Source organism: Indicator indicator, chromosome 17 (assembly GCF_027791375.1).
Source record: "Indicator indicator isolate 239-I01 chromosome 17, UM_Iind_1.1, whole genome shotgun sequence".
Lineage (NCBI taxonomy): Eukaryota > Metazoa > Chordata > Aves > Piciformes > Indicatoridae > Indicator > Indicator indicator.
In genome coordinates, this window is record NC_072026.1 from 15,484,020 (window position 1) to 15,511,927 (window position 27,908).

General features: G+C 43.0%; 1 protein-coding gene across 1 annotated transcript in view; it reads right to left on the reverse strand.

The window, feature by feature from the left end:
* Window positions 1-676: 676 nt before the first annotated feature.
* LOC128972644 (vascular endothelial growth factor receptor kdr-like) overlaps window positions 677-27,908 on the reverse strand; it is a 149,848-nt gene continuing 122,616 nt past the window's right edge. Inside the window, exons 20-30 of the mRNA XM_054388721.1 lie at window positions 27,330-27,418; window positions 26,166-26,331; window positions 25,009-25,106; window positions 23,933-24,055; window positions 23,720-23,831; window positions 18,127-18,226; window positions 17,430-17,535; window positions 15,451-15,575; window positions 15,119-15,197; window positions 11,738-11,832; window positions 677-1,613 (exon numbers count right to left, since the gene is read on the reverse strand). Coding sequence (XP_054244696.1) covers window positions 1,403-1,613; window positions 11,738-11,832; window positions 15,119-15,197; window positions 15,451-15,575; window positions 17,430-17,535; window positions 18,127-18,226; window positions 23,720-23,831; window positions 23,933-24,055; window positions 25,009-25,106; window positions 26,166-26,331; window positions 27,330-27,418 — 1,304 coding nt within the window. The 3' untranslated portion in view covers window positions 677-1,402. The remainder of the gene's footprint in view (window positions 1,614-11,737; window positions 11,833-15,118; window positions 15,198-15,450; window positions 15,576-17,429; window positions 17,536-18,126; window positions 18,227-23,719; window positions 23,832-23,932; window positions 24,056-25,008; window positions 25,107-26,165; window positions 26,332-27,329; window positions 27,419-27,908) is intronic.

Genomic DNA, 27,908 nt, shown 5'->3' on the forward strand with positions numbered 1-27,908 from the left:
CCTTGCTTTTTCTACTCACAACCTAGATGCTTCTTCTCTTCCTACATTGCTGAAGTCAGCTCTGATTGTTATGTAGCATGTTAAATGACAAGGATTGTTTGCTCGTTTTTGACATTGAGTGTGTGTGTATATATATATATGGTGTGCATGGGTCCTCGGTAGGTGTACTTGCACGCCAACACTCCTGCCAGCTTTTGGTGTGGGTTCAACACACTTAGATTTCTCAAATGGGAGAATTTGTGAGCCATTCATGATTAGGCTGCAAAAAAAATCTTTTTGGATAACCACAAACCCATGAAGGGTTTAGATGCAGAGGACATTGCCTATCACACCAATTTTTTTTCCTTGGTCAGAGATAGATGTGTGCCGAATGCTTAAGAGTTTAGCATGGGCTGGTATTCCCAGGATCAAACTGTTTGGCACCACAGAATCCCAAGGAATTTTTTTTTGGTTGACTTTTTAGTAAATAGCTTGTGTGCAGAAAAGAGACAGAAATGCTGCTACCCAGCTGCTGTACATAATTTAGGTGTAGCTCCCATGTTGATAATGAGTATTTTACACACACATGCACACACACACACTGGGAAATTCTGCCTATTTAAGTCTAAGAAGGTTCTTTTTTAAGGCAGTGATTGGTTGTTTTTGCCCTGCAATCATTATAGATGCATCTCCTATTGCACGTGTGCTAAATAAATTGCTGTTTTAACAAGGAGAAAACACAGGGAAACAGATTTAACCACATTGACTGCCCTGATGGCCCAAAATTTTACAGGAGTGCTATCTCCTTTTCCTGTGCCGTATAATTTTTTTTTTCAGGAGGGTATTCTATGGGTAGTGGAAATGATTCAATCACAAATTGTAACTAAAATACTCTGAATTTCAAAATACTTGTTAGGAATGTTGTTTCAGTTTGGGATATTTCCAAACTCAAACCATTTGTGGTGTTTTCACCTGATCCCTTACAGCATCCTACTAAATGATCCCTGCAGGATGTGTGCAGGACCAGTAGAATAAATCCTGTTTTCACAGCTTCACAGCTAGCTTGACATGACTCTTGGTGACTCTTATGGAGTAAAATGTGCAAGAAAGAACTTGTAATTCTGCATGTGCCAATGAACAGCCCCAGCTAGGGGAGGAAGGAGTGGAAACATTTCAGGGTTACAGCTCCTACTGATGGTTCTGATAGGCAGAACTTTAATTCTGCAATAGACATTTAGAGACAGCAAAGAAGATGCTCTTAAAATGTTTCTCTTCACATCAGAGATGTGCCAGAAGAAACATATGAACCATCATCCTGTCAGATTTCCCTTCTGTTGTCACCTAGCCTCTTTATCCAGGCATGGAGGCATGTCAATCTAGTGTGGTTGAGAGGAGCAAGATGCCCAGTGTCAGGTTGGGCTGGTTACACTGGAGGGGATGAGTAGTGAATGACAGAGTTGTAATCTGGAGGTGGGCTGTGGCATTCCAGATTTGGATCCATTGGAAGGAGAACAGAGTCTTCCAGTGTGAAGTCCAGGGTGTCCTCTTCTACCTGCACTGCTGGCTGGTATTTGACAGCCTCACGCTCGTGGTCAGACAATATGGATTCTTTGCTCTTGCTCACTGCTCTCCGCCTGTGGAGAACAAACAACATCATACATTGATCCTGTCTCCATAAAGTTTTGCCTTTGTGTAATTAATGGTCAGAATTATAAAAAAATTAAAGCATTTCGATTTACCTTTGCAGCATCCCATAAGACAGAGGCATGTTATAAATGAGATAAGAAAACTGAATTAGGTATTTCAGATAATGTTTTAAAAGTAGGTTTAGGAGTAATTGCAGGAACCTTGTCTGTTTAGCTTAGCACTTTTCAGTGCACTGTCTTACATATGTACCTTAGTTATAAATGCACCTGTCCTGTCTGTACAATAATCTCTCATTGTTCTGGCACAGGTCAGTGAAAATTTGACTTTTCTGAAAGCAGAACTGAAAGCTCTGACTTTTCTTTAAGTATAATAAAGAATGAAATAATGGCTAACCTATGACAGGCTCCAATGTAGAATGATACTGAAGGCAAGAGTGTGTGTTGAACCTGCTCTCAGCATAGGGCAAAATCTCTCTTGTATTCTCTAGCTCTTTAAATTGACTGAGCAGAAGGCTGGTGACGAGCAGCACTTTCCAGCATTACAACTGCTGGCCTGTGACTGATGCTATTAAAGAGAGCCAGCTTTCATTTTCTGCTGTCTTCCCTTATTATAGGTGATGAAGGCAGTGGGAGAGAAGCAACTTGCATCATATTGAGCAACCTCAACATTAAAAGTAGGAGAACCCTGGAGAGGATTTGTAGCACAAGGTGACCTTCAGGAACAGCAGGTGTTGTGGGGGGGAAAAAAAGGTACTTTTTGTCATAGGTTGTCTTAAAAATTATGTTCTGTTAAGCCTAGTTTCTTCCATCTGAGGAATTCATTGGAGAGCTCTGGATAACTGAAGGTTGTTTCTCTGGAGCATCCCAATGTGAGAGTGGTTTTTGAGCTTCTTCACTTTGCTTAGGACCCTTTAACATGCATCTCTTTGGGACAAGCCTCACTGATGGTGGCATTGCTTATGTCTCAGTTCAGAATGATTGTGAATGTGCCTGGCAGTGCTCAGGCACTTTTTCTGTATAGTCCATATGTGTTTTAGCATGAAGTTTCATGTAATGACCCTAAACCAAACCTGAATGATCAGCAGTGGATCAAATAATTGTGTAATTTATTCCATCTATTTTATCTGTACTGCTACAGTGCTTACAGTCCCCAACAGCTGATCTTGGGTTCAGAATGTGATGCTTTAGAAAGGGAGCAAACCTTGTTCCTACACCAGGAAACAGGAACTAAGAGAGGAATTGGAGGAAGGGGGGCATAAATCATGACTAAAGTAGTAGCTCCAGGACACCAACTTTGTGAGCTGCCATGTTATTGTGATGGTGCAGCAGAGAGAACTGCTGCAGATTTAAGAGCAGGTTGATGCTTAGTGTGACAATTGTAGTATAGAGTAGACTAAGCTCCTTTCAGCTATGAAAGGGGAAAGCTCTCCTACTAGGTTATGCTAATCTGACTTCAGAAGATGTGTTATCTTGCCTCGAATCTGGAACCTATCCAAAGCTTGAGTTCTCCTATAAGCTGCAGTTATTCTCAGCCTAGCTGATGAAACTAGTGTCAGTATCTTCTTTTACAATACTTGCTGATTCTAGAAAGGTCATAAACGTGCAGTGCATTGGTGAGAGCAGAAGTCTGGTTTATGACCTGTGCACAACCACATTGAACAGCTTGTAGTGTCCATCTGTAAAGCATCTATTCCTGTAGTTCCTCTTGGGGGAGTGTGTGAAGTAGGTGATGCTATGTATATCATAGTCTGTGAAGTTAGCAGCTGAGGGAATTGGGGTTGATTAGCCTGGAAAAGAGGAGGCTCAGGGAGACCTCCTCATTCTTTCCAGCTCCTGAAAAGTTGGAGGCAGCTGGGGTTAGCCTCCTCTTTCAAGGAACAAGCCATTGAACAAAAGGAAACAGCCACAAGCTGTGCCAGGGCAGGTTTAGGTTGGACATGTCAAGGCTTGGTCTAGGGAAGTGGTGGAGTCCCCATCCCTGCAGGGCTTTAAAAGCTGTGTAGATGTAGTGCTAAGGCACATGGTTAGTGGTGACCTGACAGTGCTGGGTTAATGGTTGGACTTGATCTTAAAGGTCTCTTTCAACCCAAACAGTTCTGTGATGCTATGAAATTCAGACATAACAAATAGTTACAACTCTAATCAGCTGCAACAGGAATTTGGCTGCTTTGTGTTGGCCAGTTTAAGCATGCTGTGGTGGCTTTTGCAGCATGTTTTCATCTCCAGCTTTGTCTCTAGGAAGTGAGCTCAGGACCACTGAGCTGTAAGATTCAACCCACCATGTCTTGCACATGTAGAAAGCTCTGTGACTTCTAAAATGCCAAGGCAGAGATTCTCTAGGTTAAAGCTAATGTCACCGTGCCTTTAGATCTGCACAAGTCATTGTGACCAAACCTCTTGAGTGGCAAAGCAGAAAGTCTACGGTAAACTTGAGGTTTTCAACAAAAATGTAGCACATTCTGCTTTCACCATCCAAGATTCTCCTCTTTGTCCAGAGAAAAAGTCAGTGGAATCTTCTTCTGTATACTCTACATTTGGCAGCTGTCTCTTTCTTTACACACATGCTTGCTTCATAGATAAATTCTTCCCTGGCATGAGCAATGGAACCACAGTTTTGTTTCACTGTTTGTGGTTTGTTTTTTTGTTTTTTTTTTTTTTAAACAAACCCAGTTCTATTGACTTGTGTCAGACAATTTCATGGATGCTCTGGCTTCTAATTTGCCAGGTATTAAAGCTGTCATTGGAGACAGAGAAGCTTGAAACTGTCTATTTAACTTGGCCCCCAGCCTGCATATCTTAGAGTGATGGAGAAAAAGAAATGTGATTAGGGTTTGGTTTAATCACACAATGGGGAATATTCAGACTCATGCAGACTCCCAGCACATGTTCTTGTTAGGATTCTCCCCTGCCTATCTGGGAATGACTTTGCCTATCACCAAAATCATGCTGGTGTTTGAAGAAGGACTCTTAAAAGCTGACAATCTAATATTTGCTTCAAAGACAGAAAGCTGATGAGTTAGGTCAGAAGCAAGTTTTGCCATTAGCTGTCTTGTGGCAGACCAAAATGTAATTAACTTCCAGAACTTCCCCTTTCATCTACATGCATTTCCTAAATTAAAGCTCACCAAGATACTTTGCATTTTCCCCTTTCATGTTCTGTGTTACTGACGCTTCAGTCCTGTGCTCAGCAACAGAGAAGTTTACAAATGCTTGGGCTGTGTGTTGGGAAAGGAGACTGCAGCATCCCTGTACTGACTGTCCTTAAAATCTCATTTGCTATGTAGAAAGAGCCCCACTGACCCAGGCATCAGTCTTGCCTCTGGTTGTGGTCAGTACTTGATGCTTCAGAGGACAGCAAAACCCCTTTATGCTCTGAGCCAAATTTACCACCCCGTGTAGGACAGAAAAAAATCTGAGCCCCACTGATAAACACTTTCTGGCTGAAGGCATTAGGTTTGATTAATCATGCAATTATGCAGCTACAGAAGTTAATAATGGTGAGGTAATGAAATAATTTCATTAAAAGCTAGCCATTACTTGGTTCAGTGCTTCAGGGTTGGCAGTGTGCTGCCCCAAAAGTGTTTCCTTGCTGCCTCTGCCTGACTCTGGAGTGCTGCAGCTGCAGGAGGTGATATAAGAGGTGTTCACTTCGGATAGAGCTCTTCCTAACTGTGAATGCCTCAGCCCAGTCCCACCTGACTGGCAGTGTTCTCACCATGGTGCAGGACTGAAGATTAGGTACGTGAACACCATGACATTCCACTGAAACGTGTCTGCTCACTGGCCCAAGTGGGCCAACCTGAAACCTTCCTTGTCCTTGCAAGACTGTTTACTGTTTGGGGCAGGGTGAGGGAAGAGAAAAGAATCCAAACACTGCCATTTCCTGATCTCAAACAGGTTTTGTAACCTTCAGTACCCTCTTTCATAACAAGCACGTTTCTGTGGAGTCCTGGTTCGGGGAACGTTCTGCAGAATGTGGTGAGCTGCTTCAGCCTTGCTCCGTAGGGCTTGGACTGGAGTTAGCCAAGGCTAACTGGACTCCTCTCTCTCAGAAAGATACCTACAAGCTATGGAGGCTGATGGGGGTTAAGTACAAAAGTGATGAAAGCTCTGGAGGAACCAGCACTAGAAGATTTGATGCTGAGGAACATGGTTTATTGCTAGATCTGATGGACTTAGATAATGGTTGGACTTTTGATGATCTTAATTATTCTGTTCTATGATTCTGTAAGATTAGAGGAATGCAAGCCAATAGCAGCAAATCTACTAAGAGTGACATTCAGAATTGCCAACAAATCCTGCTGCACTCCAGTCTGTATTTGTATCACATTCCCGAGCCTGGTGCCTGTGTTGAGTTTGTTAGATGTAAAACCAAATGAGGTGGAGGAATCTACTAGTGTGGACCCAGTGCAGGTAGCTGAAAGCCTGCCAGGTCTGTATACAGGACTGTAGCAAGCAGCCTGAACATCACCAAGCCTGGGCTCTGCTGTTGCATTCACATGTAGTGTCACAGTATAGTTAAGAGGCCTCATGACCCAGGCACAAGCTTGGACAAGCATGTTAGGGTGGTTCTGTGGGTAGTGAGAGCCAGTAGCACTTTTCACTGTGCTGTGTCAGATTTCCTGCTACAGATGAAGCTGAAAAGTCAAGCACTTAAACTAGATGAAGGAAAAGTTAGTCTTGATAAAGTAATCTTTCACAAACTTTTAAAGTTATCTGGAGAGGTGTCAAAGTGGATGATCCTGAAATAGCTGGGAGGCTTAAATGACCTAGTGAGACTTTTTCATCCATCTGCATAAACCAGACATTTTGGTTAGAGGTAGAAAAAATACCAAAATAAACCATCAAAGAGCTGGGAAATCGTTACTGGAGCTGTTTATTTTATTTGAGAGGGAGTCAGTTTCTATTAGCCTAAATCTCAGGGTCAAAGATTTGAAGTAGAACATGGAGAAAGAGAGATGGCTGTGAAAAATCACCCTGTCCAGTGACTTCAGTACCCAGTGTAGCACTTATTCCCAGTGCTGTGGAGCAGTTGTTGCTGCTTTGCAGTAAGAAGCCCGAATGTCTTGCCCTTAGTAGGAAAAGCTAATGACTCTTGTGTCCATGTAGAAATCCTGGCCTGGCTCAGAGACTGTGTTTAGGGAAAGATGAGAAATGGGGCTGAGCATTGCCAAGTAGAGCAGTTTGCCTCATGACCACATTTCATCACAATGTGTAGGAGCTTCAGGGCTTTCTAACAGCTTTCAGAGGTGTTTAATGAGGCACAGAGTAAGGGTGATTAATTCTTTCTAATTTCTCTGCAATGGAAGAAATAAAATGGTTCTTTTTCCTTATGATAGTTACAACTGATTCACAGTTTTCTGCAGTACATTTTAGATGGGGTGTTGTGCAGTCAGGGTGTAATCCTGGATTCCCCTCTGGCACTACCACTGCATCAGAAGTCTGTTAGTGCAGTGGGCTCAGGGTGTTAGGATCAAGAATTCAGTGTTGAAACATTTCTGATTCATGAAGCGCAGCTGATGTGAAGTGTTAGCAGGCCAAACCCACCCACTTAGGAAGCATGTGTCCCCTCCCGTGTGTGGCAAAGTTGGTCACAGCTGTCGCTGACACCGTCTCCAGCACTCAGCATGCAGAGAGATGAAAGCATGGCAGTCAAAACCAAGCTGGACACCAGAGCCTTTCACAGGTCTCCTTTGAGTCCTTGCTGCTGTACGCATATAGTGTAATCCTAGAAAAAAGTGGATTATGAAACTCCTGTTACTTGTATTTGGAGAGCTCAATCAGGTTGTAGTGCAAGGTGCTGTGTGACATGAGTAAGTGCATGAGTGTGCCCATCACAGGAGAAAAATCATCTGAAGCAGTTCTGCTACAGAGCAAAGACCAGCCTGTGCCTGGGGTGCATGAAGAAGAGTGTGACCACCAGGTCGAGGGAGGTTCTTCTCCTCTACTCTGCCCTGGGGAGGCCACAGCTGCAATACCTGGTCCAGTTCTGGGCTCCCCAGTTCAGGAGAGACAGGGAACTACTGGAGAAAGTCCAGTGGAGGTTCCAAAGATGCTGAGGTACCTGGAGCATCTCTGTGAGGAGAAAAGGTGAGAGACCTGGGGCTGTTGAGCCTGGAGAAGAGCAGCCTGAGAGGGGTTCTCAATACTCAGAGGTAAAGGGTGAGGAACAAGAGGATAGGGATGGGATCTTCTCAGTGGTGCCCAGTGAGTGGACAAGGGGCAGTGGGTACAAAGGGAAACTCAGGAGTTTCCCTTTGAACACGAGGAGAAACTTTAGTGTGAGGGTGCGAGAGCCTCGGACAGGCTGCCAGAGAGGTTGTGGAGTCTTTCTCTGGAGAGATTCCAAACCCACCTGGATATTGTGATCCTGGGAAACATGCTGTGACTGACCCTGCTGTAGCAGGTGGGATTGGACTGGATGATCTCCAGAGGTCCTTTCCAATGCTTACCATGCTGGGATTCTGGGATTTTTGAGATGGTTCAAAAGGGTTGCAGCCCAACCATCTGGGTTGTATTTCTTTTGGGCACCTTGCACTTGAACAGGACTGCCTGATGTTGCTGAGCAAAATCAGTTTGTTTCAATACTATTGACTTGCTTTAGGCCTGGTTTGGTTTTGGCAGAGGCAGAGCCCTCAGTGATATGATCTGGACACAGCAGCCAGAGCCCAAAACATATCAACTGAGCCTCAGTCAGCTGGTGTCATGGGACCTGGGCCACAACCAGATAAGTAATTTCCAAGCAACTGAGGATAATTGTGTTGGGAGGGAGAATGGAAAGAAATGGAGGGAGGACAACTGAGCAGATATGAAACCTATTATAATCTTAAACAATAACTCGATTATGGAGTCTCTGGGAGAATCTTAAAGCAGCACTTGGCAGCAGCCTGTTAATATTATGAAATGAAACCTGACACTGGAGTCATCCCATCATTACGTCTCCTCTGGTGAATGTGCTTCCTTGAATGCTAACTCCAGTGTCATCATCCTGCTCGGTCCTTCTGTCTCAGCTACTGTTGTGACTTCAGCAGTATCAAGTGCTTAGAGCTCAGAAATGCTCAGTGCAGTGTAACAGTGGTCTCAAGCCCACAGTATCAGATTGATCCTGAATAAATTCCTGACATTGACACTCCCTGGTTTGTAGTGTTGCCAAACTTTAAACTCGACAGAGAAATGAACGAAGAATAAATAAACAGCACAATTCTGGCCAAAAAAATAACAAATGCAGCCACCCTGGTTTAGAAAACATGCTAAGCCTTTGAACGGTTTTGTTTTAGAGAAGAAAGACTGTTTGAAAAGGATCCAGGGTAAATGTTTTTGATAGAGAGAGATAACATGATTAACAAGGGTGACTTTATCTCCCCTGTTAAACCAGCACTCTCCTGACCTCTTCTAGACTATTCTGCATGCTTTTGAGGCTTGTTTTTTCAAGTTAGCAGTACAGGAGCACCAAGGGGTGTCATGTCCTCAGATGAGAGGGCATCAGGATGCTCTGTGACTATGTTACAAATGTTATTTGTGCCAATGATAGTCTGTGGGATTGGAGAGGGGAAAAAAAAAAGCTGACAAAATAACTTTCTCAGCTGGATCTCAGTAAAGGATCTGGCCCAGAAAAAACAGACCTCTATCTGTGAAATGGTAGTGAGGGACCTGGGAATAAGGAGGCAACAAACACTGCTTGCTGCAGGGTTTACTTTTTTGAGCAGACCAGTACTAATCTGGTCTTTCACACTGTGGTTGGCACAGAAGGTTTTGGTTATCTTGCAGGGATTGGAATGCCTATGGAAGTGTTGCCTGTCAGTGGGGAGAACCCCAGACGGTGGGAGTCAGGCAGAGCTTCACTGCACCCAGCAGAGCCCTCTTACTTCGTTCCCACTCCCAGTGGGGCTGAGAGCAGTTCCTGTAAATCTCAAAAGAACAAGCTGTTACAGAATTCTTGTGTTCCCACATCTGGCTGGCTGCTGGTTTTTTTCTGATTTTCAGCAGAAAGCCTGGAAGGGGAAGAGAGAGAACCTTCCTCTGCAAACTATTGATCCAAACAGAAGAAATGCAGTGGGGGAAGGAGCGGTCAGAGGTGATTGACAGAAATCTTGAGAAGGATAAATCCTGTCAGGGAGGCTCTTTGTGCCTGTGTATGTGTTGTATTTGTGTCAACATGACATCATGCAGAAAAGTGATAATTCAGCCCAGGTAAAGCATCACAATAATGCAGTTCCTGACACTTGAGCTCCTTTTTTTTTTTTTTTTTTTTTTTTAGAGCTGATGCCATTTGGTCTCCATAGCAATGAACTCTGCTGTGCAGAAATCCTCTTAGCATGTGCACAGGATGAAATCATGGAGCTGTATCTAGATCCCTGCTGATCTCCCAACAGGTACAACACTGGGGTAGTACTACAGGGGAAATACACAGAATCACAGAATGCATGGGGTCAGGGAGACCCTTGAAGTGACCTGTCCAGCCCCCCCTGCAGTCAGCAGGGACATCTCCAACTAGATCAGGTTGCTCAGTTCTCCATCAAGTCTGACCTTGACTATCTCCATGGGTGGGACCTCCAACACCTCCCTTGGCAACCTGTTCTAGCATTTCACTGCCCTCATTATGAAGAAATTCCTCCTTTATGTCTAACCTGTATCTCCCCTGCTCTAGTTTGAAACCATTGCCCCTTGTCCTATCACCACAGGCTCTTCTAAACAGTCCTTCCCCAGCATTCCTGTAGGTCTTGTTCAGGTATTGAAAGGCCACTGTAAGGTTTTTGTGGAGCCTTCTCTTCTCCAGGGTGAACAGACCCATCTCTCTCAGCCTGTCCTTGTAGGAGAGGTGCCCCAGCCCTCTGATCATCCTTGTGTCCTCCTCTTGACCCACTAAAGCAGGTCCCTGTCCTTGTGTTGGAGCACCCAGATCTGAACACAGTGTTCCAGCTGAGGTCTCAGCAGAGTAGAAGGGCAGAATCACCTGTCTATCTGCTGGCCACACTTCTTTTGAGGCAGCCCAGAATGGAACATGGTTCCTGAGGTCATTCCTATCCAGCAGAATCTGTAGCATTTGAATACTTTAGTGCTGCAAGGCTCTGTAGCCTTCCTTAGGCAACCTTCTTGCTCTTCTCTCTTCCCTTCAAACATTCAGGAATTTATGGTTTTAAGGCATGAAAAGGGTAAGGCAAGCTCCTTCCATCTTGCTTTTCCCTCTGTGAGGAAGTTATCCCCTATGAAATATCATCAGATCATAGAATGATTTGGATTGGGAGGCACCATCTAGTTCCAACCCTCTGCCATGAGCAGGGACACCTTCCTCTAGATGATGTTGCTCAAGGCCCTGTTCAACCTGGGCTTGAACACCTCCAGGAGGGGGCAGCCACAACCGTCCTGACTATGCACTTCTGTGTGAACTCTCCTGTTCTGTGCAGAAACTGCACCATTTTTTTTCTCATCATTCCTCTTTAATGTAGAAAAATGGTGACTTGATGTAGTAAAAGCAATCATTCTGGTGGGAAAGATCAGTGAGCTTAATGCAGAAGAAACTAATGGAAACTTTATCAATAGATTTCAGAGAAAACTCCAGGCAATTCAGTAGAAGTCTAATTAGCTTAATGAACTGAGCAGACATGGAATTCCTTGCCACAAAATGTTCTTTTAATATTTTGGGTAGCTAGTCTTTGAATTTCCACAAGCTGACGTTTTGTTCAGTATAATGGGTTGCTTTTAGAGTTTTTCTAGGAAGGTGGAGAAGGCCTATTTCACTACTAGGTCAGATCTCTACCTGTGCCTGATTGCTATAGAAAAATATAGAACTGTGACCTAAACTGTTAGCTAAAAGATAACTGTCTCCTCTTCTTCTGTGATTGTCTGGACTACAAATGGATAAACATAAAGCAAACACTGCTGCAGCCTCTATTTGTAAACTGAATAGGAACAAGAGATTCATAGGGTCGTGAAGGTGGTAGGTTTAAGGAAATTCTCTGTAGGATTGTCTTCACAGCTGCTTTAGATAAGCTGCTTTAGATAATCTAACGGTTTTCTTTTTGGCATCAGAAACAAAATTCCAAATTTTAGAAGCACTTTTCTGAACAGGACATTGTCTTTAAAAAAAAAAAAAAAAGTCCCAAAGTACTCACGCTAGAGCCATGATTCCGTAAGGCCAGGAGCGGATTTCCAGCCTCTTGGGGCTTTTGATCTCCTCTGAGGTCAGCACCATCCCGCTGTCTGACTCCTAAGTAGCAAAAATGAGAAGATCAGTGGAGTGCCAAATGATCATGACAGCATGGAGCATGTTGAAATTAGATATGGCTTCCATGGAAAGAGGCTGGAGAAGAGTCAACTAAACCATATTACAGTCAGCAGAGAAGGAAAGCCAAGGACACAATTTGAACACCAAATTCCATCTATCTTATTTTATGCTGATATCGCTTGTAGGCAAGTTCTTAGTTTCATAAGGTGAAATTCTTTCTCCAGCTACAGAACAGATAAAGCCAAGAGCATGAGAATGTGGCCTGTAGAGGTTGGGATCCACTTCTATGCAGTTATTTGGACAAGGCTACCAACAAGGTGGCCATCTCTAGATGTTACACTGTGACAAGTATCAGTAGATAACGTTAACTGGAGCTCATGGAAGAGCTACCAGCTAGTTTAGGTACTCACAAGATACCAACCAACAATGTGGAGGGACAGTGTTTGCATCTAAACTCTGTTGTGTGCTATTTGGTACGGTGCTTAACCCATCAATATGTCCGGTTGGTGTAGGACACTATCATTCTTCATCATAATCTCTTATTGAATCATAGACTCATTTGGTTGGAAGGGATCTTAAACATCTAGTTCCGTGGCCCTCTGTCATGGGTAGGAACATTCCTACTAGACCAGGTTGCTCAAGGCTTTGTCCAGCCTGCCTTTAAACACTTTACAGGCTTGGATTCTCCACAACATCTCTGGACAAACTGTTACAGTGCCTCACCATGCGTTATCAGGTCCTGTGTAGGTGTTTTTTTTTTTTTTATCCAACTGTTCCTCATAAAGCTGCTATTTAGCCTGAGAATATTTGCCTTGGTTTTGTGAAGATAAAGTTTTTGAGATGTATTTTGGAAGAGCACCCTTAAAATGAACATATCAAAAAATAATTTGACATTTTCAAACGTGAAATTGGTATTAAGTGTGACATATGGAGACCATCTAGGTAGGAGAGCTGAGATATGAATAGACAGAAATTCATAAAGAATATATCCAATAATATTGGCTGGGCTTCTCAGAGGAAAAAATACCCATAATACCTACTAGAAGTACACACTGAAAAGTTAAGGAAACAGAAGTTCAGCATCATATGGGCAAATCCAAGTGACCTGAAAAAATAAAGCTTAAAAGGCTCATTGTACTCTGATTATGGAATTTTTTTATGATCTAACCAACAAAACTGCCATGATCAGGCATTGGAACAAGCTTCCCAGGAAGGTGGTGGTGTCCCCATCCATGGAGGGCTCAAAGAATGTGTAGACATGGTACTTTGGGTCATGGTTTTGTGAGTCATGGTAGCATTGGGCTGACAGTTGGATTTGATCTTAGAGTTTTTTTCCAACCTTAATGATTCTATGATTTAAAGTTGAGGTTGCGATTCTGCTGCACTTAAAGTTGGGTCTGGAGGCTGTAATTAAGATCCAGCTGTTATTGTGTGAAGCGCTTAAGTTCACAGATGAGAACAGCCTTTGTTTCAAGTAATTTAAAGAATCTTAAATTTTCTTGGGGGTTTATGTGCATGTGGTTCTTTTGCATTTAAGATATTTTGTGATGCTGGAAAATTGCATGTCTCTATCAGAACCAAGAAAGCAACACTTTTACATAGGAAATAAAAGCCTAGTTAGTTTTGTTTTACCAGTCAGATGGATTGAAATGGGAAATTCTTAACAGTAAGGGTGGTGAGACACTGGAACAGGTTGCTCAGGGAGATTGTGCTTGCCCCCTCTGTGGAGGTATTCAAGGCCAGGTTGGAAGGGGCCTTGATCAGCCTGGTTTCGTGGAAGGTGTTGCAGCCCATGGTGGAGGGGTTGGTACTAGATAATCTTTAAGGTCCCTTCAAACCCAAACCAAATAATCACAGCAAAGTATTATTACCAAGGCTTTTGCTTTTTATTAGATCAATTTAGAAGCTGGTTTTCAAATTATAAAGTAAAATCCTCATTTAATTAGGTTCGTCAGAACCTCAGTAGAACCCAGCTTTTCTCTTTTTTTTTTTTCTTCACTATTTCCCTTTAAAACATGTGGTCTAGAAACAATTTTATCTGATCATTGCCTTGCCTTTTGCTTCCAGAATTGTTAAGAGAATATCAACAGAGGCTTCAGATAAGTAGCACAATCACAGGAAGATGTGGTGGAGCACTTTCAGAGCTCCTGGGCAACTGTTTGAAATAATGACCTAATCAGTGGTAATGCCTTGATATTTAAGGTAATTTTGGTAACCCAAGTGCACTTTACTTTGTCCAAAAGTAGCTCACACCATAATTTTGCTGTAAAAGATCCTTATAGAAATGTGATATTTCATTCTGATCTGTTAATGTATTATTACCCTTTTTTTTGAGGCCTATTTTCCCCCTTTATGTAAGGACTTGCTTTAAAATGCCATGAGCAGGTAGCATTTAGGGAAGTGGTGCTCATGCTGGCAGCAGTAATCTTTTACTGATACCAGATCTATCTAGTAAATGTCTTTGTGTGACTAAGAGGGACAGATTTTTATCCTGCAAGGGGAAAGATGGAAGAGACAGAGAAAATTTTAAGCCTTCTAATCGGTAAGATGCACTGATAAGGGCATAAATGACACCTAGCAAAATACTGGGGAGTAATGGGCAGCAAGTCATGCTAACATGGGAACAATGAGAAATGCACTGTATTTGTCAAGGACATGAAGTATGTCCAGGACAAGTTGTAACTAGAGACTTGATCTTTGCTAAGAGAACTGGTCTGAGAAATGGATATATGTTCAAGAGCTGGAGCATGGGGGACAGTTCCCTAACCAGCAGATGAGACATGGCCTTGTTTCTACAAAACTCTGCACATCTTTCTTTTCTTTTGCTGCTCCTTTCATCTGATGCTTGTGCCTGTTGCCCCTTGTCCTGCCACTGGGCACCACTGAGAAGAGCATGGCCCTGTGCTCTTGCCTCTCACCCTTTAGCTATGGACAAGCTGTGATTCTGTAATGCCTTCTGGACACATTTCCTTCCAAAAGCTGCTATTTTCTTATAGTGAAAAAAACAGACTGAAATATGTAATATAAAGCCCCTTGGCCTGACCAAAGCCAGGATGCATGGGCTTCCCTTTAGATGATTTGTTAAGCTAAATGCAGGTCCTTCTTTGTTGTCACACAGACCTATGGGTGAGATGCTGGGGCCAAAGTTTCTGCGTGATTTAAAGCTTTTTCTTACTAAACAGATCCTAAAAGCTCTAATAAGTGTTTCTGGTGCTGGTGACAAGTGATCTGTGAAGGTACTGGAGAAGGATGCAGTCACCTCACTTACCTCATGCACCACTTTCTGCTTTTCCACTGGCACCTCATCAAATGTCTTCACACTCAGTGGTCGCTTCTTGTTGTTGTTACTGAAAGCAAGAAAGTTGAGGAATCAGCATAAAACCCAAGCAGATTCTGCACCAGTTGGTAGCTCCATGAACATCCCTGGCACAGCTTAGTTTTATGGACCAGTTTTATTTTCTTGTCTCTTATAACTAATAAATAATGCCCTGACAAATTTGCCCCACTCCTTTAAAACAGCCCTATGGAGAGAGGACATAGGTCAGTGCCCAGTTATAGCAAATATTTCTTTCCCTCTTGTCTCATCTACATTTTTCTTACCCAGTTTCCACTGCACTCCAGCGATTAACACAGTTGTTCAGGTTTTCTTCTACAGGGCAAGTTTTGGAGTTTGATTCTCCATCAGGACACAAGGTGATATTCAGTGGAATATAGTCTTTCCCATCCTGTGTAATTAATAACAGAAAAGAACACAAAGCTGGTGAGGTTCATTTTGTACTTTAAGTCTCTGGTGTGAAAGGTGATGGCATTCTGCAGAGCTTTACGCTGAGAAAGGACTGGAGTTGATTTTTAACTTCATGATGCTTCTTCAAAGGGAATATGATGTTCTTCACAACGTGTGGAAGATAGAATGTAGTTTTATCCAGCATGTACTGTGAAGAAGGTGACCTCTGGGGATCAAGTCCACCCCACCCCCTTCTAAAGCAGAAGCACCCACAGCAGCTTGCCCTGGATCACAATGTCCAAGCAGGTTTGGAATCTCTCCAGAGAAGCGGAGCCCACAACCTCTCTGGGCAGCCTGCCTCAATGCTCACTGCAAAGAATTTTCTCCTTATGTGTAGGTGGAACTTCCTGTGGTGAGATTGAGTCCATTTGCCCTCATCCTGTCACTGAACCCATTGCCCCTATCCCTCCATTGGACGTGGTTTGATGGCCATGGTGGTGTTAGGTTGACAGTTGAACTTGATTACCTTTGAGGTCTTTTTTTTAACCAAAGTGATTCTACGATTCTAATTCCAAGGGTGTGGTCTCAAGGACACCTAAATCCACAGTCATGTTTTTAGGAGGAGAGCAGCACAAAATCACAAAATGGCCAATATGACTTCCAGAGGTTGTGCAATTTCTAAATTAATATTTTCTACTTATAGACCCTTTGGTTATAGTCAACTTAAGGACATGCAGCTTAGGAAGAGCCAGGCTTTAAAGTGGTAGACTTAAAGGATTTTTTTTTCCTTGTTCTTATAAGAAAATTATGCTGGAAATTTAATGGCATTCAGTACACGTCTCAATAAGCTCTGCATTGTCATTTACACCCCTGCAGTCATCTTCAGAAATGACTCTTCAAGTCCTAAAACTATTTGTCCAAATTTACTGTTGCTTGGATATTTTTTTTTTTTTTTTTAGTTTTGAGCAGCACTTAAGTGCCCTATTCCCTTATCACGATTTTTATGTCTCCTTAATTTACTGTGGTTCTAGGCTAAATCCCCAGGCTCTTCATATTGCAAACTGGGTCCTCCTTGACTTAGCTGCACTAAATTTATTTCCAAACAGGGTGGAGATGGAGGAGAGTGATTTCTTCCTAAATTAAATTGACAGTTACATAACTGGGCTGGTTGTTTTTACTGAAGAAGAAAACAACTGATTTAACTATCATGAAATTAATAATTATTTAATTGTCTTTCTGAGATTTAAACTGCATCATTTTCAAGCTCCTAAGAGCGCTGATGAACATTAAGCTCAGAAAATGAAAGAGAAAAGTTCAGACTGATGACTGGCAGTTTACTATGTTGGAATCTAATTAAAATTGTTTGTGAGATAAAGCCCTGTTTTTCCTCTAAGGAGCAACTCAGCATTTTTTTAAATTAATGTCAATTTCTGCTTATTATGGATGGCTAAGCATCTAGTTGTGCAATTCAATCCCCTTTGAACAGTTAACATTTTCTTTACTCATCGCAGCAGCGATTTACCTTGTGACCTCGGTTATGAAGTTGTATCTAATATCTAAACATGAGGAGGAACTTCTCTGCTTTGAGGATGATAGAGCACTGGAACAGGCTGCCCAGAGTTGATGCAGTCTCCATCTCTGGAGTCATTCCAAACACACCTGGACACCATCCTGCGTGATCTGTTCTAGGTGAACCTGCTCTGGCAGGGATGTTGGTATAGATGATCTCCAGAGGTCCCTTGCAAACCCTCATTCTATGGTTACTGCTCCACACAGGCTTTACCTGTGCATGCATGCATAATATCCACATAAATGCATATCTCTATGTACACCTTTGTTGAAGAGATGTTTGTACCTGCTGCACGTTGGCTTGAAGAAGGTCTCCTAAGCGTTCCACGAGCTCTGTGAATGTGGGCCTCTCTGTGGGTACTCCATGCCAACAGTCCAGCATTGTCTGGTAGCTAGGAAAAAAACGTAGATACTAAGAAAGGAAAAGGACTGAAGCTTTGCTTCCAAACTGTTTCTTTCTGCTGCTGCTTGTTTTGGTCCTTGTTTGGATAGTTTGGGATTAAGACAGGTTCAAATATCCATGTGCTGAAATTCTCTTCTAGTTTCCATGTCTCTTCCAACCTTCTTGATTCTATGATTCTATATTCCTGCCTCAGCTGAGACTTTTTATTTTCACCTAACAAACTTGACTGATGGTATCCACTGCTATTACTGAAATAAATCATACTTATGGATGCCTATTTGTCACAGAACTGGCACTCAAGGCAAGACACAGTAGGCTCCTGAGTTGAGATTCATCCAATACTTCTGTCATGGGGAAATCTGTTAATCTTCTTGTCGGCAACGGTTAGTCTGACTTGGTCTGTAGCACTTATCTGTAGTATCAGTACACCCAAGGTATGCACAACGACAATGCTTACTGAAAACAAGATACATAGCTATCATCTGATGAGGTCTCTTCCTCTTCCACATTTAAATATGATCTCTTTTATAAGACTGAAATGACAGGTATCAGCTCTCAACACAAAAACAGGAGCCCTTACACTTCTGGAGTAGAGTACTCTGGAGATCTCATCCGAGTTCCTTCTTTGAGCCGTCGGCAAAAGTCCTCATCTATCTGCACTCCGGGGTATGGTGAGGCACCTGATGGGAGAAATAAGGAGGCTCTAGAATGACACAACTTTATTAGTCTGAGACTTTAAGTGGCCTATTGCTCAGTGGTAGAAGGGTTCCAGCTCATTCTGTTGGTACATGCTATTGTCCCAACTGTCAGTCTGCCAGTATCCTGCACTAAGTGAATACACATGGAGTACATCCTGCTCGTGGATGACTCATTGCTTTAGAATCTCTGGCATCTGTGAGTAAGTACAGAGAAAGCTTTAGGCATCTGGCTCCTGCAGAGAAGACCTTGAGAACCTTGCAGTTCAACCTCAGGTGAGGAATTGTCCTCCTCTCCTGGTTTACCAGTTAGCATTGTACATGAGTTGTGCAGTCTTAAAGTTTACTTGAAAAATGACCTTCTAAATTTTTAGCCTTGCTTTCTTTTCTGAGTGCGTGTTCAGTGATGCTTCTTTTCAAGGCTACTAAAGTGATGGGGCCCTGAGCAACCTCATGGTTAAAGGTGTCCCTGCTCACTGATGGGGGGTTGGACAAGGTGACCTTTGAGGGTTCCTTCCAGCTCAATACATTCAATGATTCAGTTGCTGGGAGGATGTTTCATGGCAACTGTAACTGCTTTAGAGGGGTAGACTTTAGAGGGGTGATATTGCATAAAAGTTGGCCTGGCAATCATCAAAATGGAAGAGTGAGGCTTATTTCACTTTCTTGTGTAATGGCTTGGGTTGGAAGGGACCTTAAAGATCATCTAGTTTCAAGTCCCCTTGCCATGGACAGGGACACCTCCCATTAAACCAGATTGTTCAAGGCCTCATCCAACCTGGCCTCATCCAACCTGGCCTCCCCCTCCAGGGAGGGAGCTACAATAGTTCTCTTCAGATGAATAACTGGTATTGAATGTGCTCATTCAACTAATGAGTGAGTGGGGGCTGTTCAGATGTTTTGGTCTTTGTTGTGTGACATCTGCTCTTCATGATGCATCGTAAGTAAGGGAGACAAATGTATAACTAGAGAAAGTGCTCTGTCATATGAGTAATCCAGAGCTCAGTCTGGATCAAGAGATGTCTCTACTGATGTTTAGAACCTAGTGTGGATAGCTCTGTAGGTCTTTAGGTCTGTAAGACCTGTAACTGTTCTTCCCTTGCTTCTCAGCAAAGGCTTCATTGGCATCCCTTGTCTCTCATGCTGGGTGGTGCATGTTGAAAGTATTTTAATCAAGTCTTAACATAGTGGACTGAATGGAATCTGGATCTCTATCCATCCCTCAAGGAATCCATCTGTAACATTCCTGCCCATTTCCTGCATTCCCTTCCTCTCCTCCTCCCCCCCATTTAGAAACACCATCATGTCCTGTGCACTTGGGGGCACAACAAGCACAGCAGAAATCCCTTGGATAAAGGCAGGGAAGAAGGTGCCAAAATGTGCCTGCTTCCAGAATTATTCTGCTCTGTGAATCAGATTGCTCAGTCTGCAAAACCATGCACTGCAGACCAAAGATCCTGGCAGCTTCCTAAGAGGGTGTCTCAACATGCAATAGGCTCCAACAGCGTTCCAAGCTTAGGGACACTTAGCCACAGTGAGTCTGAATTCCCTTGATGTGCTGCAAGTATCAGATCATGGTATCATGAGTGTTTCCTGGAGTTAAGTAGATTGGAAATAGTCTGTCGCATCATTTTTGCTTTTTATCTTGACACCCTCCCCCCCGCCCCCCGCCTTCCTAGTGATGTCCTTGGCCTGTCAGTATGATCATAATAACCTGGTAATTAAATGCTCAGCTTGCATGGCATCACCCATTAGCTAAAGATCTCAAAACAGGCTTCTACCAGCTGACAAGATCTGTTTGAATAAGCAGATGGACAAGCACTACAGTTACACTGTGACAAAAGGCTAAGGCTAAGGACAGGCTCTGAGAGCACACTAAAAACAGCTCCTTGGAGAAGACATGGCTTGTATGGCCTTTCTCATTCATTTCCAACTGCATGATGTGATTGTTGTGCCACCACGGCCACCCAGTTTGCATTTGGAGGAGCTGTATGGAGCCATGCTACTGATGAATGGCTTGGTTTACACCCCCTGGTCTGGTGTGCAGAAGAAACCCCTCAGTTTGTGAACTCTCACTGGCTGGATATGGCTCATGAGCACAGAGGTTATTGCTAGGAATTAGTCTTGCAGGTACATCAATTGGGACTGAGGCTTTGAGGGCAGCATAGTAGAACTGGGTGAGAAGGGACAGAGATTTTGATTTCACCTCACAATCTGAGTGATCTTTCTTTGATTACACCCCTGATTGTATCAATGAGAGGAGCCACCCTGAAGTTGTGCTTGGGAGATTTAGGTTGGACGTGAGGAAAAACGTCTTCCCTGAAAGGATTGTCTAGCTATGGAAGAGGCTGGAACAGCCAGGGCAGTGGTGGGGTTCCTCATCCCTGGAGGGGTTTCAAAGCCATGGAGATGTGCTGTGGAGAGATATGGTTTAATAGTGACCTGGCAGTGCTGGCTTAATGATTGGACTTGAAAAGACCTTTAAGGTCATCTAGCCTAAGTGATTCTAGGATTCTGTGTTGCTGAGAGTACAGGGTAGGCAAAGAAGAATAATTTTTGATTGCAAGGTCTTTTGGTAGTTTATATTTTGACCAGTGCCGGCCTCCTACCAGCTGGCAGCAGATCAGATAAAAGCATGGAACTCTCCCTTTTCCACCTCCTCTCAGCGTTGTACTTCATCTGGACTATGTGATAAGATGAATATCTTGGATTTGGGATGTTGAGACAGCTTGGGAGAAATGTAGACAGAAACATATGTTCTCCTTAGGGGAAATCCCTTCCAAAATGCTTAGAGATGTGGCATGTGTTGGGTATGGTATCACTCTTTTGATCTTGGTTGGATTTTAGTAGGATACGATGATGCTGATGTTATACTACCAGGTACTGCTTGTTTACATAATTATCTTTGATTGCTTTTTGAACATTTAAATTCCAGGAGACACTGATATTTTGTAATGCACCATGGAACTGATTGCAAGATGTATTAAATGCTCCTGTTTTTACCTGAGGTGTGCTGACTCTATTTAAATAATTCCAAACTCTGTGCAAACTGAGGCCCAGATGAAAATTAAGTCTCTTAAGTCCTGATTTTCCTGTATATCACCAAAATGGATCCAGTCTGGAGGAAGCCTGAGAGGACCCATATCCAAACTGAGCTATATGTTTTTACTGATCAGTCTTTGTTCGTTTTCAAGAGGGTGCTAACTCTGTGGGACTCAGTAAAATCAGCAGCTGTAAATGGCAGCCAAAATATACCCTGTAGCAACAACAAATAACTTTCAACCCTCTGGCTCTCAATGGTCTGTAAAACTTTTATATAACAGAGTTCAATCAGTGACACAAATCCTTAATTAAATATTTATCGTGTGAGCTGCAGATGTGAGTGGTGCCAAACCACAGGCATGCCTGGATGAGCTCTCTGAAAAACCCTCTTAGAGAAAAGGGTTGCTTTTGAATCTGTGCCACAGCCTGAAGAGAGGCATTTGTCATCCATGTCATAGTGAGGGCAGAGGCTGCTCCATGGATGGCAACCTGTGGGGTCATTTAGTAGATTCCTCCAAATTTAGAAGAGGATAGTCTAATTGCTCCAAGGAAATGCCTTCATTATGAAAAGAGGCTATCTGAAATTAAAAGAAACCAGGTAAATTATGCTTAAAAGTAGAGAGGAATTTCAGTGGCTATAATTTGAGTTTCATAAGACTTCAGTATTAAAGACCAAATGACCCAAATTTCCCAGCTGCTAAACTCTGTCTGAACTTCGGCAGTCATATAAAATTTGTCTTCTGCACTGGTCCTCAGCATTGAGTTCCTTTGATTCCTTCGAGATGCCAGGTGGAGACCCAGCCCTCTGAGTGTCTCTCTGCATGTTAACGCTAACACATTTTGGAACTAGATGATCTTTAAGGTCCCTTCCAACCCAAACCATTCCATGAATTTGCTAGAACTAGGGCATTGCTGGTGCTTCTTGAGCTTTGTCTTTCTGTGGCGTTTCAAAACTCGGGCAGCAGGTGATGCTATTCCAGAGCCATGGAGCTTGCACACCAAAATACAGGACTCTGAGAAAGTGAGAACTGCCACTTGTTTTTAACCATTTGAGCGTGAACTTTGTGCTTTGCAAGCTGATATGAGCTAGAGAAAAATTCCAAGTCAAGGACTTGGACTGAAATCAGATGGTGCTCTTCACAGCCAACCCTAAAGAAAGATTAGGATAGAAACAGCTCCAGACTTTGCATCCAGATCTGGATTTGGCATCTTGAGTCCCTTCATTAATTTCAACTGATCCATGAAGCAAAGATAGCAGAAGATTTGCTTTCAAATTCAGCAGCTTACAATGACAATGTTTCTTGTTTTCTTTTGTCTTTGAATGCTGATTAAAAAGCCAGAGTTGACATTCCTGAATTCCCTCAGGAAAACAAAACTTGCCACTCTGGAAGGAGAATTTCAGAGTGGCAAAGTCCAACTGTCTGTAAGACTGCCTGTCTGCGTTGCAGGGCTTTATCTGCTGGACAGTAACAAGATCTTAGCAAGGCTGAGAATCCTAGCAGCCCCATGAGATGAAAGATATAGTACATCAAGAACTCCATGACTGTTCTCTCAAAAATGTTGTGGCTGGCAAATGATATGGCCAGACAGAGTATGAATTCAACCTGCTTGCTGTTAAAATGACTTAGGCAGAGCCTTGCACTGGTTCTCCTATCAACCTGCTAGCAGCTGCCTTCTTACTTAGAAAATCTTAGATTTAGTAGGGAAGATAATCAAGCTGGGATAAAATGTCATGTGGGCAAACTCCCTTGTGTTCCCTGGGCTGTCACCAGCAACATCAGACCACTGTCAACAGCAGCATAATCTGCTACAACCTTTGAGCTGTTGTGGTGTCCTCAATCTGACTGTTTAGAGCAAAATGTGGTCTGACATGGAAACTTCTCCCAAGCAGTATCTCACTCCTGAGCAGTAGAGGCTTGCATTAGCTTAATGTTCTGTTGGTTTCTGTTATCATAAATGTTAAGTCCAGGGGTTTGGACTTGATTCCCCCTCTCCACCTCCCCCCCGCCCCCAGTAAAATTTACTATTTTGATGTACTTTGCCAGTGGATTCTGATTGACTTCAGCCCAGTCGCTTTATTTTACACCTGATCTGCCCTGTGCACTTGTATTAACTAGAAACATGGCAGCATCTTATCAGGGAATGATAGGGGTTGGAAGGAACCTCTGCAGATTATCTAGTCCAACCCTACTGCCAGAGCAGGTTACACAGGGTGGCATCCTGATAGGTTTGGAATGACTCCAGAGGTGGAAACTCCACCACCTCTCTGGGCAGCCTGTTCCATCTTTTGATAAGAGCTTTTTCTTAGCAACAGAGCTGTAAATTATGGGGGGCGGGGGGCAACGTAAAGGGTTTAAAACCTTAATCAGAAGAGACTGAGCTGAGAAGTAAAATCACTGAAGAGAATTCTCTTCTCACTCAAAGCAGGACACTTACCTAGAGAAAATATTTCCCATAGCAGCACTCCAAAAGACCACACGTCACTCTGGGTTGTGTAAATTTTGTCAAAAATAGCTTCTGGAGCCATCCATTTGAGTGGAAGCCTTGCCTAAGGATTCAAAAGACATAACACATGACCAGAATTGTTGTTACAGATCTGCCCAAGCCCCAGGGGCATGAAAACTCCTGATGGGCATTTCTTCCACTTACATCTCCTTTCCGTACGTAGTCAGGGTCCTTATAAATATCCCTGGCTAGCCCGAAGTCACAGATCTTAACCACGTTGTTCTCTGAAAGAAGGATGTTCCTTGCTGCCAAATCCCGGTGAATGCACTGCAGAGGAACGAGGACAAACGAAATCAGAGGGTCTGCCTGGAAAACCAGCCCTTGCTAGAGCTGAAAGCACAAAAGCTTCTTTGGCAATGGAAAAGGAAATAAATGCACTTCTGTTGACAGCAGGTTAGAGAAGGAAAATATGCGTGGGAATCTACAAATACACTGTCAAAAGAGAAAATAACTTGAGGAAGAAGCCAAGTTTTGCAGTTAGTTGTCTGGTTTTGGTACATGAAATGACTTTCTCAGTTATGGGTAGGTGAAGAGAGTTCCGTGTTCCAGTTAATTGTCTATGGAAGGTTTGGGAGAGGGAAAAAGCCAGCTGCAGCTCCATTTCCATGTGCAATCCCTTGAGTGTATGTGAGACTTGAGTAGCTGTGCTCATGGTCCATATGTGCTGTCCAGGTAGCTGGGTCTGTATGCAAGCTCTCAGATTTGTGCATCCTTTGGGTTGAGAATGATATTCCATTTACTTAAAAAACAGGGATTGCACAGGCCACAAATTTCCTCTTTCTGTATCTAAAAGAGGTGCTAACTTTGCTCCAGCAAAGTCTCCAGCACTGCTGACAAGAAAAATAAGTAGCTGGATACTCCCTCTTTGTTTTTCAGTAGTGCTTCTGTTGACCATGCGAGAGGGATCTTTATGTGAAATATTTTCTGCTTTTATTTATGAGGCAATTCCATGAATTGCCTTACAATCTGTATTCACTCCTTCTCTCTAAACCCTCGTGTTATGGGTGCCAGTCCTTGTAGCCAAGAACATGATGGATATTCCTTCACAACTCTTTAACTGCTACTTATTGCTTAACCACTGGAGCTGACGTGATCTCCAATGCTTTAATAGAAAAGCAAAAAGCAGATTACTCAGGCTCAAAAGTTTATTTGGATTTCTTCATATCAGCTACTCATGATTCTGTGAAAGAAGTTCAGCCCTGATGTTTTAATGAGCTCACTTTTCGGGAGGCGAGAAACTCCATGCCTTTTGCCACTTGGAAGCTGTAGCAAATCAGGTCCTCCAAAGTCAAAGGCCTCTTGTACAGATCCTCAGCATCTAGGATAGATCATAGACATGGAAAAACAGTAGAGTAACAGCTCCAAATGTTTTTGGCATTGGAGCCTCTTGCATAATCATTACCCTTTTACTTGGCTCTATTAAGGCCACATCTGGAGTCTTGGGTCAAGGTCTGGGTTCCCCAGTTCAGGAGGGACAAGGGAAGCAGTGGAGGTTACAAAGATGCTGCAAGGGCCTGGAGCATCTCTGTGAGGAGGAAAGGCTGAGGAACCTGGGGCTGTTGAGTCTGCAGAAGAGCAGCCTGAGAGGGGGTTCTTCTTAATGCTCAGCAAGAGCTAAAGGGTGAGGGGCAGGAGGATGGGGCCAGACTCTTTTTCAATGGTACCCAGTGACAGGACAAGCTACAACAGGCACAAACCCAGGAGGTTCCACCTGAATGCAAAGAGAAACTTCCTTGGTGTTAAAGTGCTGGAGCCTTGGAGCAGGCTGCCCAGAGAGGTTGTGGAGTCTCCTTCTCTGGAGAGATTCCAAACCCACCTGGCCATTGTGATCCTAGGGAAGCTGTTTCAGATGACCCAGGTTTAGCAGGGGGTTTGGACTGGATGATCTCCAGAGGTCCCCTCCAACCCCCACAATGCTGTGATTCTGTGACCCCAGCCCTACTCTTGTATCAGGTCTCTATTTGGATTACAAATCAGATTTAGGAACCAGTGGCTAGGGGCAGGAGATAATTGAAGCATCAGTCATGTCATTTAGTTATGGAGAAAGCAACATCTGGGGATAAAAGTGAGGGAAAATATTTACAGTGAATGAGAAGACTGGGGACAGACTGACTCCATAAATCTTCTGGTAAAACATTGCTATTACTCCTTTCATGTGAAGGGAGCAGCTTTTATCCACATGCACTATTGGAAATGTCTTGTTGTGAGAAAATTGGAGTGGAACACAGGCAAGAGTGAAAAAAACAAAACCAACCTGCTTTCAGGAACACATCAAGCAGTGTAAGGTCTTGGAAAATGTGTGACAGTGTGTGCGGCACTAGCCAAGTAACAAAAATCTTTACAAGAAAATATCTGGGGCTGGGTAGTTTTCTTTTACCTTCTTCATCATCTTCTGAATCGCTGTAACTCTTGTCTTCAATAAATCCAGAGCTGGCAGAACTTCCTGTGCTGGCTACGCTCTCAAGGCGCCTCTTGATCAGTTCAGTCAAATCACTATTGGACTCATCCAGACTTTTCTCTCCTTGGTCTGAGTTTTCCTGGGACTAGAAATAACATAAAACTCATTTTTAGCTTTGAATGGTACAATGCCTAGGGATTCGAAATTTGTTACAGAATAGCATATGGAGCAAGTGTCCTCTGCAGATGAGCTCAGAACATGATGTTCTCTGAAGAGCACAACTACCAAAGCCTGATTTCCTATTTATTAGTACAGAACTTATTTATTAATACAGAATTATGATTCTATAACCTCCCCTTTTACTGATAGCACACCACAAAAAATTAGCTGGAAGCTGGGTGGGTGATAGATGAGCAAAGAGATATTGTAACTTTCTACCTTTTGTTTGCTTTGGAAACCATCACTATTTGAAGTGTGTGTGTGACATGCACTGAAATGCATCTGTCTCACCCTGTCCTGGGGAGTGAGACAAATCCAGTCCCTGCAGTTCATGAAAACAATGGTGAGAAAAGACGTTTGGAGTGACTGTACCAGGAAAATCTTCTCTTACATGAAGTACTTTATGTACTTTTGTGCCTGTACACAATAGCTATAATAATATTAATAATAGAGTCATCTGGGAAAAAATCTTGGGGAGCCTTCTGTTACTGGCAGGGTTTAGACCAGAGAATCACAGAATGCTAGGGCTTTGAAGGGACTGCTGGAGATTGAGTCCAACCCCCATACAGGTTCTCCCAGAGCAGGTTGCACAGGATGGTCTCCAGGTGGGTTTTCAATGTGTCCAGACTTGGGGTCTACATTATCTCTCTGGGCAGCCTGCTCCAGTATTCTGTCAGCCTTATATTAAAGTAGTTTCTTCTCATGTTTGGATAGAACTTCTTATGTTTAGGTTTGTGCCCACTCCACTAGGCATTATTGTAAAAAAGACTGTTTCAGTGTTCCACCACTGTGGTGAGAAAAGAAAATGCCTTCATAAACACCAAACTGTCTGAGGGCCAATGCAGGAAAAAAATCCAACCTGTGGTTAGTGGCTGTTAATTCTCTGCCTTGTGATGGGGAGAACTGGGCATTTTTTTTTTTTACCTTGTAGGCAATGAAATCTCCTCGTTTTCCTCTTAGGTAGTTGGACAGGTTGCCATATTTGCAGTATTCCACTATGACCATTAAAGGACCTGAAAAGACAGTGAAAGTCAAATGAGTTTTGAAGCACCTCAAAGCACTTAATACCCACTTATGCTCACAAATCCTCCTCCAATAAGGAAATGCTGTCACTCTTAGTGTATGGATGAGAAAATGAGGAGACAGAGAAGTGATGCTGCAGTGGGTATGGACATCATAGTACTGAATCTTTGTCTCCCCCCTTAGATGGTAATAGTTTGGAATTTATTCCCTATTTATAAACAGAAAAATCGAGAATGATGAGCAATAATATACAGTCCCATCTGCTGTTAAGGTTGTTTTACCCTATACATAGATCCATAGCATGCAGCAGTCTCTGTTTTTCTTCTCTGCCTTCACAAATGTTCGTTTTGTGTAGAGCTCATACCACTAGGAACAATAAAATGCAGATTCAAAGAACCATAGAATTGTTTTGGTTGGATGAGACCTGTAAGATCATTGAGTCCAACCAGCTGACCACTAAACCATGTCCCTCAGCACCAT